Source organism: Culex pipiens, chromosome 2, assembly GCF_016801865.2.
Source record: "Culex pipiens pallens isolate TS chromosome 2, TS_CPP_V2, whole genome shotgun sequence".
In the NCBI taxonomy this organism is placed as follows: domain Eukaryota; kingdom Metazoa; phylum Arthropoda; class Insecta; order Diptera; family Culicidae; genus Culex; species Culex pipiens.
This window is the reverse complement of record NC_068938.1, coordinates 76,139,097-76,158,895: the sequence shown is the minus strand read 5'-3', so window position 1 is coordinate 76,158,895 and position 19,799 is coordinate 76,139,097. Positions and strand designations below refer to the sequence as shown.

At 35.0% G+C, this 19,799-nt stretch overlaps 1 protein-coding gene across 9 annotated transcripts in view; it reads right to left on the bottom strand.

Moving 5' to 3' along the window:
• Nucleotides 1-9,623, bottom strand: part of LOC120413519 (E3 ubiquitin-protein ligase lubel) — a 45,796-nt gene extending 36,173 nt beyond the window's left edge. For 7 of the 9 annotated variants that reach the window (XM_039574384.1, XM_039574383.1, XM_039574391.2 and 4 more), the window contains exons 1-3: nt 9,275-9,623; nt 2,147-2,242; nt 1,934-2,069 (exon numbers count right to left, since the gene is read on the bottom strand). In XM_039574384.1, coding sequence (XP_039430318.1) covers nt 1,934-2,069; nt 2,147-2,242; nt 9,275-9,280 — 238 coding nt within the window. In that variant the 5' untranslated portion in view covers nt 9,281-9,623. Of the gene's footprint in view, nt 1-1,933; nt 2,070-2,146; nt 2,243-9,001; nt 9,221-9,274 lie in introns of those variants that run through there. The other 2 variants (XM_039574390.2, XM_039574385.2) reach the window with 2 other exon arrangements.
• Nucleotides 9,624-19,799: the final 10,176 nt, after the last annotated feature.

The window sequence follows — 19,799 nt, the reverse complement described above, 5'->3', positions numbered from 1 at the left end:
TTTTAAAGTTTCATTAGATCATTTCTTATCACTGGAACGCCCAACGCATGTCCAACTTACACGGACGCCCAAGCCTCCCAAAAAAGTTGGAACGGTAACTTCAACTCGCTGGTTCTCGGGCATAACTCAACCAATCGGGACGATTCTTGTTTCCAGGGATTTGTAAGAATGTCTAGATGATCCTAAAATTTTGCAGAACTTGATTTGAACAAATCTGTTATTTCTGCGACCGAAAACATCGTTCCAACTTTTTCAAAAAGACTGCCTCCGCGGAATTTTTGGCGATTTTTTTTTACACGCGAAAAAAAAAAGTTGGAACGATGTTTTTGATCGCAAAAATTACAGATTTGATCAAATTGAGTTCTGCAAAGTTCTAGGATCATCTAGACATCCTAACAAATCACTGAAAAAAAGAATCATCTTGATTGGGTGAGTTATGTGGAGCCTTGGGCGTTGGAATGTTATTAAATTTTTGGTCATCAAACTATTATTCCTTAAAATTTCAATCGGTTGAAATGGCGCGGAGTGAACATTTTTCTTTTTTTTGATGTGGTTTTTGTGAAAATCGATGCAAAGGCAATTTTTCAGACCACCCTAACACGGCGTAGGTGACCCTGGACATAAAGACTTAGAATCAATTTAGAAATAGTTTTCCGGGTTTTGAGTAGCATTTGGAAAGACTTTTCAAAAATCATTTATTACTTAGGCCATTGCAAATTTTATTTGCAGCTAAAATTGAAATTTACGTTGAAAAACTTGCTTAATCGATTGTTTTGTATTTGCAATAAAAAAACTGTTTTTAATGTTTATTTTCACATTATTTTTTAAATTTCGGGATCTTGAATCGGTAAAACAAGTGAAACAAGTGTTTATTTTGAAAATTTCATTGATATTTAATTTTGTCCATGCAAGCTTTCATACAATTTTGAAAGTTGTCCATACAAAAAGGCTATAAAATATTCAAAATTTTGTATATTGAGAACGGATTTTCTGATCGATTTGGTGTCTTCGACAAAGTTGTATGTATTGCTTAGGACTCAAAAAAAAAGTTACACTCTAAACAAAAAAGTACTTACTTTTATGAGACATTTCACACAACTGGATTGCATTGGAAATATTTGAATTTATTTAAGGTGACAAAAATGCCATCTTTTGAGCTATGGCACAAGTTGGGTAAATTTTAGAACAACCATGCATTTTGTCAGATGTTAAAATCAAAATTGCAAATGAAAAGTACTTTAGATAAATTTAAATACTATGCACAGTTTACGAGTTAAATCCACTCTATATGTTTTGTCGATATCGTGACTTTTTTTACCAGTAAAAGTCATAAACAACATTTACCATCTCTGGAAATATATTTTGTGAATAGATTATGACAATTTCCAATAAATTTGTTTCAAAGGCATTGAAGACAACAGCACAACAAATCTAGGTTTGCTATGCATCACCAAAATAGCGTTGAATTTTGAAGTGACGATAACTATTTTCAATGTAAAAAAAAAGAAGTATCTTAAAATTCTGCGAACTCTCGAAAAATTTTTAAATTTATTTTAGGTCAAACAAATGTTTTTGGATATTTTCGGATGCTGATTTGCAAAATCTTGAAAATATTTTTTCTCGAGGGATCAAAAATTTTTATAGTTTTTAATTATTAAAATTGAAACCCTTATGCACATTTGCTGAGTTATCGTCGATAAATCCAATGAAAAAAATGGGTAAATTGTTTTTAGAGTGAAACTGTTCTAAATAGTACCTACAACTTTGCCGGAGACACCAAATCGATCAACAAATTTGTTCTCAAGATAGAGATTTTTGAATATTTGTATGGACGCTAAAATGTTATAGAGACTTGCAATTTAATTGAAAAAACAGCTGGTATGTATGTGTTGAATGAAAATAATGTAATTTGATTTTTAATCATGGTACTCACCCGGTGACTTGAGTGGAATCGGTGGCGGCGCGTTGGAATATTGCTGCTGGTTGGCCACATCGATGACTTCGTACTCGGGATCGGCATTGCCCGGTGGTGGTGGCGGTTCCGGGCCTACCCGATCGTGAGTCTCAGTCTGCAATTATCGGGAAGCATTTTAGTTTCAAGTAGTTATAGTACAACTTTAATGGGCCACGTGACCCCGATACTAACCACCCATGATGGCATCGATCTGGTGCTTCTGAACCTGGACGAGGCCAGATTGTTGGCCATGCTTGGAGGCGTTGGTGATCGCAGCGGCACGTTACCCTGTGGGAAAGGGGGGGAGATAAGAGCGGACATGGTGCATTGAAAGTTAAAGATCCCGATGGGAAGGTCGTTTGCAGTTTTTCAAGTGGCGGCTCGTTGAGGTTCGAGCACCAGTGGAGAACGCAGCCACAGTATCAACAGTGTGTTTACAGTCTCGTACTCGAAATGTTTTCGAGATGTGCAGTCTTCGTGTACAAAGATGTTGACGACGGAATACACCTGCACACGAGACACCGCCCAGCATTTCGTAAACATTGGCAACTGTCCATCGGAACTGACGATGCGCGCGTGATGCTACTCTCCCAAACACACTCTCTTCCGAACCTACACTAATGTACACTCTTCAAAGTTGTTTATTTTGCTGCGGATGTGTGGCAATCGTTTACATTTATTTACAATTTTCGCCAGCTCGAGTGGCATCACAAAAAAAAAAAAAACACGAAAAAAATACACAAACACCCGATCGTGAGTGGTCGGAAAAACGCACGAAAAACTTGACGAAACTTTTCTTTTTTTCCTTTTTTCTCTCTCAGTTCTTCTTTTCCCGCGCTTCTTCGCCGTGATACAAACGTGATGATCCGTTTAGTGGCCGGCACGACTATACTATGCTTTAAAAGTGTGGTGACACAACGGAACCGCTTTCTTCTTTGTTTTGGCGCGTTTTTTCCGGTGGCGTTTCTATTTTTAAGGGTTTCCTTTCGATTGAATTAGAATTCAAACGGATTTAAATATAAACGATTGAATCGAACGGACGTAGGCAGAGTTTGGCTATGATTGCGTGGCGGGGGTCTTGATAGCCGAAGATTAGGATTTTGGTTTTAGTGTTCGCCGTTTAAAAAAACTATCATTTTTAATTACATCGCTGTAATAACTAAATGTTGGTTTTCTTAAAACACATCAGGTTTGATTGTTTTACGACGGTTTTATAACAACTATTAAATTTCCTAAACGAAAAGCTAAAATTTTCGTCCTGTTATGTTTACGAAAGTAAACTTCAACTTTTTGGTTGCATTAGGTCAATTTTAACAAACTCGTCCATTTTTCCGGTGACGAATGATCATGTAGAGGTTAAAGTCACCTTAAATAACAATATCCATTTTGATATTCTTAGATAGTCGTTCCATGTACAAATGTTGTCCAAAAAAAAAAAAACAGTTTCAGTTTTCAGAATATATATTTTTTTAGCTTTCGTAGCTTCTTAAAAGTTTAGATTTCCATTTTTTATATTATTGTTGTTTATCAAGGTGCTGTTGGTTAACTAATAGATTGAACCTACGATTACTTTTTTTAAATCAGAAAATAAAGCCATTAGAAAACAATCTGTAGTCAATGAGCACCTGATGGTTTCCACAAGCTGAATATTGTTTCTTGAGCTATTATAGGATTCTGAGCCAAAAATGAACAAAATCGGACAACATTTACCCATTGATTGAAGGTGAAGTTTTCATGTTTTTTACCCAAACTTATTTATGCCTCAAAATATGATTTTTTTGTGTGTTCAAGCTTGTTTGTGTTTAAAACTGGGATCATCAAAAATCTATATCATGTTACTATTGTCCTAGTAATCGCAAGCAAAAAAAAAAAAAAAAAAAAACAGAACTTCGTAGGTGTAACTGTATTTTCCTCAAAACTGCGTTTCGAGTTGTGTCGTGCATGTTTTCGGGTCTCCTTTTCATCAAGAATCATATTCTGTACTCAACAGATTGCTTGCTATCGTTATATTTATATTCTGCAAAACACAACACTGCGTCAAACAAGTCTTGTTGTTTGAGTTACATAATTTCGAGCCAAACATTTTATCAGGGCACAAAACCAAAATGTAAACATTCGTGATTATTCCACTATTTCTTTCTTTAGTGCACTCCCTATATGCCGTCTAAAAATCTATCAGTCTGAATCTATCGGTCTGACAATTTCCTTTTGAAAAAAATGAAAAACATATAAGGGCACTCCAAAAAAGTTCAAATGTGCCCTTTTCTTTTTCGTTAGTTTCGTCGGAACATTTTGTGTTATAAAGTGAACTTTTCATACATTCTCAAAACTAATTCACTTCAAAACAAAGTTTGTTTCACTTTACAACAAGGATTTCTGGAAAATAAAATTTTATGTTCCCGCGGCTGCTGTTCAGTACACTTTTGAGACATTTGGTAGGTTTCACATACCTTATCTACACCATTCTATTGCAAAACTTCACCAATTATCAAAATTACTACTAAATTCCTCTTTTTTCTAACCAAATGAAATGGGTCATAAATATCTTCAAAACAGCAATCAGCAGTGCCCTTGCAGTCCTCTTCGAAATTGCATTCAGATAGGGCCCATTATGAACAACAGTTGGATAGTTTTTTAATTATGAGTTTTATTACGAAAATCAACAGAATTTAGAAAGCATTGAAATATGTAAAAAAGTATTAACACCCCTTGGGCATTACCCAAACATCTGATTTTACTATTAAAACCGCGTTTTAAAATACCTGAGCAAAAAGTAAGTTAGATCCACGAGAACAAAAACTACAGAAAGTTTTCTTTTTCCATACATTGTTTTGCCTTTTTGGCAGGTTGCTAAAACGAAACCATAACAACATTTTAACCTAGGTATTTAAAAACGATGGCACATATGTTGACATGTGAATCGTGGACGTAATTCCGGGTTGGTACGAAATTTCAACGAAAAATCAATTCAATCGATACGAAGACCCCTGAGCAACTCTCTACGAAATCGGCCGATTTCGACCATTTTTATTTTTTGTATTTTTTTATTTGACTCAAACTTTGTGGGGGCCTTCCCTATGACCAAATATGCTATTTTGTGTCATTCGTTCACCCATACAAGTCTCCATACAATTTTGGCAGCTGTCCATACAAAAATGGTATGTAAATATTCAAACAGCTGTAACTTTTGAGTGAATTTTTTGACCAATTTGGTGTCTTCGGCAAAGTTGTAGGTATTATTGAGGACTATTGAGAAAAAAATAGGTACACGGAAAAAAAATTGAGGATTTTTTTATCAACTTTTTTTTCACTAAAACTTAATTTCCCAAAATACGAATTTTTTGATTTTCGAGATTTTTTGATATGTTTTAGGGGACAAAAATCCGCAACTTTTGAGCCATAGAGAAACATGGTCAAAAAATCTGCCGCCGAGTTATGATTTTTTGAAAAAATAGTGATTTTTGGAAAAAATCGAAGTTTCATGCAAAACAAGTTTGACATTATTTTTTTTATGCAAAATTGAATTTACAATCGAAAAGTACTTTACATATTTTTTGATAAAGGGCTCCGTTTTCTAGATATAGCCACCGAAAGTTTGATTTTAGAGAAATATTTGCAGTTTTTCAATTTTTAAAAATAGTGACCATGAGTGACCATTTTTAAAAATATATTTTTTGAAAAGTTCAGAAAATTTGCTATAAAATTGTCTAAGAGACATTGAAGATTGGACCTTTGGTTGCTGAGATACAGCGGCTTAAAGAAAAAGAAACACCATTTTCTAATGACGATATCTCAACAACTAATGGTCCGATTTTCAATGTTAATATATGAAACATTCGTGAAATTTTCCGATCTTTTCGAAAAAAATATTATGAAAATTTTTAAATCAAGACTAGCATTTTAAATGGGCGTAATATTCAATGTTTGGCCCTTTTAAAATGTTAGTCTTGATTTTAAAATTTTCAAAATATTTTTTTCGAAGAGATCGGAAAATTTCACGATTGTTTCATGTATTAACATTGAAAATCGGACCATTAATTGCTGAGATATCGTCATTAGAAAATGGTGGGCTGTTTGGGTGAGACTTAGAAAACTTCAAATTTTCGTGTTTCTTTTTCTTTAAGCCGCTGTATCTCAGCAACCAGAGGTCCAATCTTCAATGTCTCTTAGACAATTTTATAGCAAATTTTCTGAACTTTTCAAAAAATATATTTTTAGAAATGGTCACTCATGGTCACTATTTTTAAAAATTGAAAAACTGCAAATATTTCGCTAAAATCAAACTTTCGGTGACTATATCTAGAAAACGGAGCCCTTTATCAAAAAATATGTAAAGTACTTTTCGATTGCAAATTCAATTTTGCATTAAAAAATAATGTCAAATTTGTTTTTGCGTAAAACTTCGATTTTTTCCAAAAATCACTATTTTTTCAAAAATTCATAACTCGGCAGCAGATTTTTTGACCATGTTTCTCTATGGCTCAAAAGTTGCGGATTTTTGTCCCCTACAACATATGAAAAAATCTCGAAAATAAAAAATACGTATTTTGGGAAATTGAGTTTTAGTAAAAAAAAAGTTGAAAATGAAATCTGCAAATTTTTTTTCCGTGTACCTATTTTTTTCTCAATAGTCCTCAACAATACCTACAACTTTGCCGAAGACACCTAATTGATCAGAAAATTCACTCAAAAGTTACAGCTGTTTGAATATTTACATACCATTTTTGTATGGACAGCAACCAAAATTGTATGGAAACTTGTATGGGTGAACCAATGACGCAAAACAGCTTATTTGGTCATAGGGAAGGCCCCCACAAAGTTTGAACCAAATCAAAAAATACAAAAAATAAAAATGGTCGAAATCGGCCGATTTCGTAGAGAGTTGCTCTAGAATTTACTTCAGTAATTAGCGGCAAGCAGGCCTCTAAATTTGTTTAATTAATAATGGGAAATTGAATTGCGAAAATTATAAGCTAGTTTTAAAAATTTTGATTATTGGGTATATGACACATCAGGCCTAAATGAGTTATATATAAATTTTTGAAGGTAAATTCGAATTCTATTTTTAAGGAAAAGTTAATTTGATGTTTATGAATCCATGCGTATGGGAAAGCGGGGAAAGACGACCACTTTCCCCTACACTTTTTATGCACAGTAAAAACATTGTAATAAGTGAACGAACGGTTGGCTCCCACTGTTCATTTTGGCTTCATTGTTTAACTTCAGCTGATTTGGCAATAACGGAGTACACTCAACCTCCGGTGGTTGGTCACTTTTCCGCTTGACACTTTTTTAGTTTGTACCCCGTTGGTTGATCATAGTCAATCTAAAAAGTGATAAACTGTCACTTTTTACATGGCGCTCACGCACACTATTAAAACAAACGTTTGGTAATGTGTGTGAACTCCGTGTAAAAGGGGTGTCAAACTAAAAAGTAACCCCGTTCGTTTGACAGCAGTTGGTGTCAAACCATCGATCGGGGTTTGAGTGTAGCAACTCATTTGGCAGTCAACCATGCTCATGGTCATGCTCACAGTGAAAACATCGTAATATAAAATCTGGGAACGCTTGTAAGATAGCATTTTTTAAAGTAATTTGTACTTGGGTACGGGACGTCATCTTCATGGATTTGGTGACGAATAATAAATAAAATCAATTTGTTGTCCATAGAGGCTAAAAATGGCCAACACATTTTGATGAGTTTAACCATGGTTTTACCAACTTCTCGAAACTGTTTTCAAAAACAAGAGATGTGCTTAAAAAAATAGATCCTAATAAATTTCCAAAATCAGTTTAATCATCTTCACAGCAAAAAAATGTGTAACTTTGGAAGGTGTAATTTTAGAAGGTTGAATATTACGTCTTTTATGATGTAATTTTACCTCAATAAGACTGAAAAAGCGACATTACACCAGAATAGTGGTAAAATTACACATTTTTTCTGACATAAAAGATATACCCCTTCCCAGATTTAATATTACCATTATTTTTTTTCTGTGTTGTATAGTTTGTTGAGTGTAACAAAACGTCATCAATCACTAACTCACGACCAAAATGGGCGAAGAATTATCATCTACAATGCGTTTCCATTTATTTAAATCAGAAATATTTATATGCACCTTCATCTGTCAAATTATGCGTCACGTTTCCTAACAATCCATCAACTTATCTTTAAGACTATCCGCCAATTCCACGTGTTCTCGTAACAATCTTCACCACCTAATTTTAGCAGTTTCGTTCACATCATGCCATTCTTCACAACATCAGCAATACTGAGCCAGACACCGTCATCGCGGTCTCGCATAACTCGCACTCAATCTTTCGTTTGAACTAAACCTTGCACTTTGCTGCAGAAGTTCAGCACCGGACGGTTGGACGAACTGCAGAATTGGTCGTCGTTCTTCTGGCAAAATTCGCTGCTTCTCCTCCTTGCCTTAATGGTCACCAGACTCAGACGTGTCACTCGCACAATGCTCTTTATGACTTTTGTCACATTCCCAGTTGGGTGGGTTTTTGGTCGCGCCGATTTTCGTGAATAATTTCACGCACATACAGCCAGCGGACTCGCCACAGACTCTTGCCGGCGATTTTCCTCGGCGTGATGAAAATGGCATTTTCACGATACTCTTCTTGGGGGTTTCTTGTTGATTTTTTACTTGGTGAGATTGGTTACCGGCGAACTCGTTACGGTGTGACGCACAGTGGGAAAAATAGATCAAAAGTGGTCAAAATTGCAATTTTCTTCATATTGTTACACGTTGAGACTTGATTTTTTTGCTTATTTTCGGTAAATTATTTCGTTGCATTTTATTCTAAAAGAAACCAACTGTGCATCTTTCTTCTCGGTTTAGATATGTAGCTTCGCAATCTCGGTGGTTTTTCGAAATTATGCAATATTGGTTCAGCTGTCACGGATCATCACGGTTCAGTGAAGAATTTTTCGATGTCGAGATCAAAGGTCGCGATCGTGCACATGTGATAGCTCCATCATCTCAATTGGGAATCACACACACACATTTTCCGCATTCTCCACCAGTTTCAACACACCTCTTGTAAAAATTCTTCCCAATACTCGTTCGCACATGTGATCGGTCCGGCAATTTTCCGGCACCACCACCGAACATAACCTATCTAACCGGGAGTGGCCGTGGTTGAGATCTCAATTCCAGAACGGCCACGGGAGCCGCCGCAAAATAGCTCTCTTGAAACTGCGTTTTCCACTGGTGCGCGCCGTCTAAACCGCCGTCTTTTTGGTGAAAATCGCCTTTCTATTTATATAAACCCCACACAATCACACAACAAACACACAGAGACACTTACACTCATCTTATAGACCTGCAGTACATTCCCGGGAGCACTATATTAATAAAAATAACTTTTTTCTTCCTATTTCGCCGATTTTCCTCACTAAATCGCTGGGAAAACCTCCCTAGATCGCCCTTTTCCCAGTCGATTTCCACCCCCAACTGGAGCCCAACTACGCACGTGGCCACAACGGTCCAAAAGACACACCGTCAACTTCCCGCCTGAGGCCACCAAAATCGTTTCAGCAGACTTTTTCCCCAGGAAAATTTTTATATAACCCCCCGGTGGGTTTGGACCGCGTGCGCGAGCTCGACGGAAAAACGGTTTGCACGGCCGGACGTCTCGAAACTGACTGATCTGTCTGTCGTGCAAAGACGATCGTTGAGTGGGCCCTGTCGAAAGAGCTGAAAACTGGCAGATCGTTCGTTCAGTTTGCCGGCAGAGACGATTTTTCCTTTTGTTCTGGTTGCGATTTTCCGGCCCGGCGGTGTGTGATGGTTGTGGTGGTTGAGGGATCGTGTTTATGTTGGCTGGAAATTGGGACAGATGTGGAATTCCAGGGCGGGTTCGTTGTGCAAGAATTTCTGCTGACATAATCTGACAGTAGTGCAATGTGGGATTGCATCATGAAGTTGTTTAAATGTCTGACGAAAACGAGTTACTTGGTTAATAATTTAGAGGGTGACGAGCGGGAATTCCCGGGAAAAATTTCCCGGGAAATCGATCATTTTTGGAACTCTCGATTCCCAGGAAATTTGGTCGAGACTCCCGGGAAAAATTTTATTCTTATAAATATGAAAGTGTAATTATGAAAAAACTAATCAGAAAAACATTTGAAAAAATCGAAATTTTTCAGCACATTGAGTGTTCAATGATCGATATTCAAGTTTGAATAAACCAATGCTTTTATAAACTTCTTATTCAGAAAGTGTCAAAAATTCCAATAACTATAATTAAGTGTAGCCAAAAGTTACATTAAAGCATACTTAGCAGATACGCCCCAGAAATGAAAAAAACTCAAGTTTTTTTTTTAAATATGGATGGTTTTTTGATGTTATTTCTAAGAGGGAAAAGCCTTTTCAAGATAAGTTCAATTTTCATATCATATCTCGAGCATAGCAAACCTTAAAATTTTGTTTTTATTATTCTATAAGTTAGTTAATTTTGCTGTATCAAGGTAATTTCCTGTCAATCATTGTTTTCGGTTTTGCAACAACCTCAAAATTAAATTACATTTTAGAAAAATAATTCTGCAGCTCTTTGTAAAGTTAAGGTCCGACAATCGTTAAAATGCTGGTTTTTGGATAACTGTTAAAATTTCTTCATTTAATATTTTCCAGGTAAATATCTCTTTATTTTAATATTTACAGTCAACCCTAGAAGGAAAAACAATTTTAAACTGTTGTTTTGAGTCGTTATTTATCATATTGCAAAATAAAGATGCTGGGAAATTATATATAAGCTTATTTTAATTTTTTAAAAATCTAATCACGAGTTCATGCAAAAAGCTTCAGAATTCAAAAATAAATCTATCAGAATGTAGAACTTTGAACCAGAAAACGAGGCTACTTAAATTAACGTTTCATTGAATAAGTTTGAATTAATTTTAACTGAATTGGTTGAAAAGTAACAAATTTATTACATTTCTGTTAAATTTTTGACACTATTGCATACTTTAAAAAAACTCCCGGGTCCCGGGAATTCCCGGGAAATAGCAAAATACAACTCTCGATTTCCGGGAAATTGAAAATCTCGAGAATCGTCAACCTCTATTCAATCGATCATTTAGAAATTTAAAAGTTTTTTTTTAATGCAAAAGACATAACTCACAGTCAAAACTAAAGATACCGTCATCAGGCGTGGCATTAAGTCTAAGGGGTGAGATTGGGTCATACAAAAAACTCAAATGTAACCAAAAGAAAGTATTATGATCTTGAGGAAGTTTGTGTTTGTTTGATTAATGATTCGTTCATATTTCCACCATCCATCCAATTGCTGTTTATAACTATTTAGGCATATTTTTTGTTAGAACATTGTTACACTCCGAAGTTGCAAAAAACACGAAATTTTAAAATGAAATTTTTTGTTCTAATTTAAAAAATAATCTTTCTGGGTTATTGCGGACAACGACCCTTTGCGACATGTCAGAAAAATGTTTAAAATAGAGTAACGAAAAACGGCAGAATTTTTAAAATATTTTTTGTGTTCTTTTCGATGCAAAATATTATGAGCATACCACCAAATCAGGCGTCCAATTCGATATAAATGTCTCTTTGACACCAATTTTCAAAAAAAAAAAAAAAATAATAATAATAATAAAAGCAATCCACTTTAACGACCCCCGGGTCTTTTGTGGTCTCTATTGCAAGTTTCTGCTCGAACCTAGGAGTTTGAAGGCTTGAATGGGGAGAGCACCCAAACCTCTTTCTACTCCAAGGAACCTTCCACCCCAGTGTTTGAACTGACGACCTTCGGATTGCGAGAGCAACCGCCGCCAGCGATTCCACCGGAGTAGGCTTGGTTTGGTGTGTTGTTTGTACTTATGGCATAGAGACGACTCCTACACCTGGAATGACTTAACGGCCTAACAACCAAAGCCGGGACCGACATTTTACTTTCTCATCCGATGGAAGATTGGAGCAGATGGGAATCGAACCCAGAATCATCCGCTTACAAAGCGGACAGCGTAACCATTCGGCCACGCACTGCCACCCAATTTTCCATATCAAGCAAATATTTGAAAATCACGAAAACAGGGCCAAACATTCAATATTACGCCAATTTGAAAAGTAAGTATTGATTCCAAAATTTTTGGCAATTGGACCTTTACTTTGTAGTTGCTGAGATTTTGACATAAGGAAATGTGTGAATGTTTGGATGAGACTTAAAAACTTAAATTTTATTGTCCAGAGGTCCAATCTTCAATGTCTGCTGGGCAAATTTAGTGGAAATTTTCTAAACTTTTCGAAAAAAATATTTTTGGCCCATTCTCCATCGCTATTGAAAAATATTTGCAACGGCCTTACAAAAAAAACTTAAAAATTTCGCGACATTGCAACGCCGAAATGTGTTTTTTGAAAATATTTGGAAAATTAGACTGGCTCGTCATTATATGGAAAATTAAAAAAAAAATTATCAAATCAAACCAGAACAAAGTTCTTTTGGTGCCTTTTCGGCTTCAAAACAACCCCCTAAAATATGGAACAGATTGGTTGCGTCCATTCTTTGCACATTTCGTTTTAGTTTTGTATGGGAAAACCAACATTTATTTCGATCTCTTTAATTCTTATTTTGAATTGAATTTTCAAACCAACACAGTACCGTTAAAGTTTCTCTAAAACTTTCCCCAAGAAAGTATGGTGCTATCTTGCTCCTGTCAAATGATACAGCGTCCTCAAAGCTGAAGTCAATAAATTTGTTTGACTAATATTTCTATTTCGTTTTTCAAAAAACATTTTTTTTATTCAAAAGAAGAATGACTCGGTGGCATTATTTTTGGCAATACTACTCAACGGTTCAAAAGTTGCAGTTATTTGTCCCCTAAAACAAATCAAAATAGCAAAAAAAAAAAAAATTACGAATTTTGGGAAATAATTTTCTTTTAAAAACATAATTTAAAAATCGGTAATTTTTTCTCACTTCCCTATTTTTTTAAGTCCTCATCAATACTTACAACTTTGTCGAAGACACCAAGTTGATTAGAAAATTCAGGACCGATTTCTTAGAGAATCGCTTACTATTAACTGTCAAGTAAGTTTGTATGTTATTCAGTCCGGTCGAAGACGTTAAATAATGAACAAATTTCTGGTCTTCAAAAAGTATTGGAAAGCAGAAGTATGAAATTCTAAAAATATTATGAGTTTGATTTTATTAAATGTTATCTAGTGTTTTTAAGATTAATTTATTGTTTAGGGACGACTTTGTTCGTGTTTTTGAAATAAACCTCTCTATTTTTTAGAGTGTAACAAAATTCTACAAAGTTGTAGAGAAGACAATTACAAAAATTTGATATATAAACATAAGGGGTTTGCTTATAAACATCATGAGTTAACGCGATTTTACGAAAAAATGTTTTGAAAAAAATATTTTTTGAAATTAAATATGTCTTTTTGAACTTTCTTATAATAATGACATATTTAATTAAAAAAAATAACTTTTTCTAAACATTTTTTCGTAAAATCACGTAAACTCGTGATGTTTATAAGCAAACTTCTTATGTTTATATATCATTTTTTTTTGTAATTGTCTGCTCTACAACTTTGTAGAACATTGTAACACTCTAAAAAATAACCCAGCAAAGTTAAAAAACACGTAATTTTAAAATGAAAATTTTTGTTCTAAATGAAAAAAATGACCCTTCTGAGTTATTTCAGATTTGAAAAGTACATTAAATTTTTCATAAAATGACATGTCTCGCGATTTATGACAGTTGAGTAACGGGAAATGGCAGCGATTTTAAAACTATTTTTTAACTTTTTTTTGATGAAAAATACGTTTTTTTTCGGAATTTTGAGTACGCCATCTAATCGGGCGTGTAATTTTACACAAAAGTCCATTTGACACCAAATTTCTATCTCTTCACGGTTGCGAGCTACAAATCACTGAAAAACGTCGAGTAGTCGAGAACAGAACACTGATGAAGTCTGCAAGTAGTAGACGAAATACGTATCTGTCAAGATATTAAAAATATATAGCGGAATTAAAAGGAACAACTCGTCTCTTTGTATTCACAGAAAAACGTGTTTTAGTAAAAAAACAGAAAAATGAAAGGGGTCGTACCGCCCCACCGTCACGAAATATCGAAAAATGGACCTCGAATTCGTGATCAGGAACCAAAATAACCCCTTAGAGCAAAGTTTCACGCAAATCGAAGAGGGGTTGGGGCAACTTTTTCCGATTTCGTGTGAGTTGGTGGAGAATTAGTTACCCTCCTGTCAAATGATACAGCGTCCTCAAAACTGAAGTGAATAAATTTGTTTGATCAAAATTTAATTTTTTTCAAAAAATATTTTTTTATTCAAAAAAAGAATAACTCGGTGGCATTTTTTTAGGCAATACTACTCAATGGCTCAATAGTTGCAGTTATTGGTCCCCTAAAAATATAAAAAAAAACAAAACAAAATAAAAAAAAAATAATTTTCTTTTAAAAACTTAATTGAAAAATCGGTAATTTTTTCTCGCTTCCCTTTTTTTTAAAAAAAAGTCCTCATCAATACTTACAACTTTGTCGAAGACACCAAGTTGATCAGAAAATTCAGGACCGATTTCGTAGAGAATTGCTCACTTTTTTAGATTATTTTATTGTTTAGGGACAACATTGTTCGTATTTTTGAAATAAACCTCTCTACTTAACCCTCTAATACCCAGAGATTTCCACCTGTTAAAAAATAGTAAATGGATAAATTTTGGTCCAATATCAACGGAATAGCATTACTTTGGCCCTCAAACATTGAATCCATGCAAAATTTTAAAATTTGGAGCGTTCCACCAGGAAAACAAAGATTTTTTTTCTGTACCGGCAAAAATTCTATGTTTTCAAAAACAAGATTTCATGGCTAATATTCAATATGAATGTAAAATTAATATAGCAGATTGGCACTACCTCTAACACCATTTTTTTCTTACAATTTATTCATTATAAAAAAATTAGTTAAACTTATTTCAATGATTTTTTTTATACTCGCACACAAGTCCAAGCATAACTAAAATATAGAAAAAATGCGGAGGCCGTGTTTCGCTTCATTCATTTTTTTTTGTTACGTGGAGGTCTAAACAATTTGTTTTGCGTTACGTAGTAAAAGAACGCTCCCCTCTAACTTATTTTCAAAAAATCTATTGATTTTATCGCACTTTGAAAAATTAGCCTTCAAGAAGTTTGGTTCTTCTCATGCTTAATGGTGCTTTGTTGCACCATTTTGGAAAAGTCGCAAAATTAATCCAGGGTTGCGAATGAGCGAGCGCTCACGGAAAGCTTGCTCGCTCCAGCTGGAGCCTAAGTTTTTATCAGGTAGCTCGTGCTCGCTCACGCTCACCGGAGCGTTTTGCGCTCACGTGAGCTGGTGAGCCAAAGTAGGTATTTGTTTTTTCCTGTTGAAGCATCTGCCTGTTTGAAACGAGGTTTCTAGAACTATCTCAGCACAGGCAGCAAAAACAAACAAGAAAGTGGTCGAACAAACAAAAGTAGGCAATGAAATGGATTTGATCAGAGAACCGAAATTTACGTTCTATTTAAAATATAGACATTTTTCGAACAAGGAACAAAAAACTAAATTCATAATGTAAACATTCATTGGCGTGAAGAGATGCACTGTTTGTTCACAAATCATATCCATATTGTATTGTTGTTATGAACAAAAATATTGACAATTTATGTATATTTTTTCAATTTTTAAATAATCTTTTAAACAGTTACAATCATCCATGTTCAAAAAATCATATATAACTTGTAATTGAATATTTTCAGAGGTTTGGTTGCGAAAGTGTTGAATAAAATCCACTTGTTGGAAGAAGAGCCAACCTTTTCGTGGTGAAAAATGTTGACAATTCATTTGATTTGAGCCAAAAGGGTTATTTCAACCCTTAGGAATTTTGAGGCATATATTTAAAATTGAACTGTTTCAAAAATGTTACCCTACAGAAAACAGATTAATGTTATATTTTAATCAACCAAGCATTTAACCTTGAATCGAAATTACCAAAGCATAAATCTTCTTGAATCAATTCATTGTTTTGTAAGTTTTTCTAAGGTTTACAGGACCTTTTAATTAGGCGTCTATACCCCTCCTCCCCTCTCTGCTACAATAAGGCCTTTAAATTCTAAAAATATTTATACATTCAACGGTATGTCTAAAAATTATTTGACCCTTGCGAATCCAACCTTTTATTTAAAAACATGATTGATAAAAATGAGCTATTCCAATTCATATATCATAAAATTTGTTCACAAAGTCATATTCCACAGCCCTACTGCACCTTACGCAAAAAAATCCATCTAGAATTGAAAAAAAAACTTTCTCAAAAACGTTAAATGATTAGCGACACGTCCAAAATGAGCGCTCCGTGAGCGAAATATGAGCGTGAGCGCGAGCGTGGAGCAAACGCGAGCTGAAAAAATCGGAGCAAACGTGAGCACGGGCAAACGTGAGCTAGCTCGCGCAGCGCTCCTCCTCACGAATGAGCGAAAAGTTAGCGCTCACGAGCGCGTGAGCGCGTGAGCAACGCAACAATGAATAAATCAAACAAGTAAAAATTTCAAATTAAGTGTGCAATGGCTTCAAAAACGGTCCAAATGACCCGTGAACATTTTTGTTTCATCTAAAATGCTTTCGTGTCGATTGTGCCAGTGTTTAATAGTGCTTAATACTTTTTTCAAAAATACTTCATTTTTGCTTACGTTTTTCTTTTGAAAAAGCTCGTACTGTATCGAAATGGATGAAATGAACTTAAATCAAGTAGTGTTCGTGTGTCAAGTAAAATGAATTTGTAAGACTTCTGTTTACCAGTGATTACAATTTTGGCAATTGTTTGTCAAAGTTTTCTCTTGAAAATTTTGCTAACATGAACTCAACAAGGTCATACTCACTTGAAGGAGACGAATGGTATTTTTTTTGTCAATGATGAATTCTTTTTAGATCTGTCATCCCCTTTTTTGCTCCTTTTTAAATGTCATGATAAAAATAAAGATCAAAAAATAAATACAAACATTTTTCTCAATGTATCAACATAATACATGATTTCCTTACTTACTCTTTGAGTGATATTTTTCGAAGAGACCTTCGTACCCCTACTTCAAATTCCGAAGGATTGGTGTGAGGTAAAAAGATACCGATTTGCATTTTCTTGCTGCCGTAACACATTGCCCACCAGCTTCAATCAGAGCTCTGATTTGTAAAACGCTCCACCGAGAGTTCATGGCGCAGAAGTCAATTTGCGTGCCACCACGTGGTGCACTGTTGATATTTACAACAGTTTTCCCGCAGGCGATTTCACCCCCCACCCAATCCCACCCAGCCGACACGAGGAGGCTTCTTGGGCTTTTTATTGCCTTCTTACGCTTATCAGTGTGTGCCATTTACGTGCAATCGGTTTAATGTTTTTGTTTTTGTCCCACTTCCCACGCCGTTGATCGGATAGTGTGGGTGTTAGCTTGGCGGGTACTCTGCTTCTGTGTGTGTGTGCTTGGTATTAGAGTTTTTCCACCCACACCACCCACCGGCATTTCGACACCGCTCTGACAGCTGAGCGTACGGTCGGCAGTGTCAACAGCCAGCCGGATTGAGGGCGCGTGTATTAGTGAGATCGTTGACATTATTGTGCAAGCGAACCGGTTCACGGGTACGGGTGTAGTCGTGCTTTCACCAGCAAACTTTCGGATTTTCCTCGACAGAGGACGGAGCCGCATGGTCGTTCATCGATGGGGTAACTCATTAAAGTTCTTTTTGCAATTCCGCGGTGAAGCTGTCAACTTTTCCTGTCCTTCTAGAGAAACGAAACGGCCTACTTTTTCCTGCCAAAAATAACAGAATGGAAAATTAATACCTTTCAACAAAAGTGCTGAAAAGTGGTACTTTTCTTTACACATGAATGTTTGACAAAAAATTACATTAAAAAAGCGTTTTTCAGAATTTCAAAAAATGTTGTAAGCAACTCGTTGCAAAACTTGATTTTTTCAGCACTCGTCGTATTCATCCTACTCGGTAAACCCCGATGGATAATTGTACGACTTCTATTTCAGTGATCAGGTGACTATTTAACTGTCCATAATTTTCATTTTTATATAAAATGAATGTTTCATCTCCCTAGTATTTCATTTTGTGATATTTAAGGGTGCAACCAAAGGAAGTTGTTGTCTTCTCATTCCGAAACTGTCAATCTTTCGGACCAAATCCTGCAACAATCTGATTGTACAAATAGTTAAACTTTGTTGTAAGTTATTTTGTGGGCAGTACTTAAGGGATCGAATAAAACATTATGTCGATAGTTCCCGAAGTTTTAAAGCGACTAAAATGTCTTTTACAAAAATCTTGTTGAAAGAGCTCTGGTTTGGCCGATTTAAGCGTGAAATACTTTAGGGATGACGCCAAAGGAAACAAAAATCATGATTTTAGAGAATCGAAAAAGACAACTTTTGAGCTATGACACAATAGTTTTGAAAATAAAAGAAATAGGAAATCATCACATACAGAAAATTGTGATAAAGTCTACCGTTATCGAGATAAGTTACCTTTTCAAAAAGCAATATTCTAACAATGTCAGTTTTTATTTACAGTCCAGACTCGAATATGCAAAGGCCTTGGCAAAATTTCACTTCGAATAATCGAATCACGAAAAAAATGTTTTTTCGTTGTCTTATGTTTGACTGCTGAGATTTAGTATGACCCTTAAACTACTCTAAACAGATTTAGAATTTTTAAATTCAAATGGCGGCGATGAAATATTGAAAAAATGTATTTTTTAATTTTATAGTCGATCAATCATTCAAACTTGACTGAAATGGGGTCGAGAACACGAATTTGTTGTTTGAAGTAAGAAAATACAAAAAATTGGAAAACTTTTTTTTCGTGATTCGATTATCCGAAGTCTCACATTATTTATATTTTTTCTTTTTTAAAGGATATTTTCCGACTTGGGCATAGTAAACCATAATCACTATTGTAATTTTTTGAATGGTTGAATTCGAGTGTGATAAATTTCATAAATTTCTTTGAGATACTTCTTGATTCCCAATAAAGTTTAACATCTTTAAACAAAGAAAAAACAAATTTCAAGCAAAATTTAGTGATTTTCCAAAAAAAAATAGAGTATTTGTTCCTATTTTGGGCCTAATAAGCCGAGCGCTCTTTTTATTTGATGTATTCTCAAAGGCTGCTATAGGCAGCCTTGCTTTTATTACATGAATAAGTTGGTTTTTAATGCTAATGCTCTTACTTAATCACATTTTTGACGAAAATACTTTATATTTCTGTATAAGCCCGAGAAACTGAAACATTTTTTGTCCCTATTTTGGGGATATTGCTTCTAGCATACGACCTTCTTGTACATATTTTCGGCCTATCTTCTGATTGGTTGAAATCTCGAAGCACGTGGCGAACTTTTTTGACGTACGGTTCAGCCCCAGCTCGTACAGTACAGCCGCACAAATTCGGTCGGCAAACATACTCAATCATTGTGATGGTTTAAGCCACAAATCAACATTAGAACGATTGATTTCACTTGCATTACGTGCATAATTAGCTCGGACATGATTTATATCATTTTTTACGAGTTAAAAAAAAAACATTTGTTGCGTATCCAAACAACAAGCCCGTAATATGCAAGAAACACTGTAACTTGTGAAAAGCGCACACACACTGTCACAATTTGTAGAAGTGTCAAATGGACTGAATATAGAGCCATTCTCTCCGAAATGGACGAAGTTATTAATCAGTTATTTTATTGATTTGGTGGCAGTTTGGTGTTTGTTTTTTCAACGGGACCAAAAAAAAAAACATATTGCCGGTGGTTGGAGATTCGGTGGACGGCACTAAATCGTGTGCTGAGC